Here is a 276-nt window from a genome sequence, read left to right on the forward strand (position 1 = left end):
GGGCTGGTGGGGAACGGGACCGTCCTCTGGCTCCTCGGCTTCCACATCCGCAGGAACCCCTTCACCGTCTACATCCTCAACCTGGCCGTCGCCGACTTCACCTTCCTCCTCTTCATGGTCACCTCAGCCCTCCTCTACATGATGGACAACATCTGCTCCACTGTGGTGTCCATGAGGTACCTGAGGTCTCTTTTCCTCCTCTCACTCTTCTCCTACAACATGGGCTTGTATCTCCTGACGGCCATCAGCATCGAGAGGTGTGTGTCCATCCTCTGC

At 57.6% G+C, this 276-nt stretch overlaps 1 protein-coding gene across 1 annotated transcript; it reads left to right on the top strand.

Moving 5' to 3' along the window:
- Positions 1–3: 3 nt before the first annotated feature.
- LOC114818975 (mas-related G-protein coupled receptor member X2-like) lies at positions 4–273 on the top strand (the record flags this gene model as incomplete). Its single annotated transcript, XM_029087109.1, has 1 exon — positions 4–273. A coding segment is annotated over one exon (270 nt), but the record flags the coding sequence as incomplete, so codon positions are not given.
- Positions 274–276: the final 3 nt, after the last annotated feature.

This window comes from Antrostomus carolinensis, unplaced genomic scaffold (assembly GCF_000700745.2).
Source record: "Antrostomus carolinensis isolate BGI_N321 unplaced genomic scaffold, ASM70074v2 C12520508, whole genome shotgun sequence".
Taxonomy (NCBI): domain Eukaryota; kingdom Metazoa; phylum Chordata; class Aves; order Caprimulgiformes; family Caprimulgidae; genus Antrostomus; species Antrostomus carolinensis.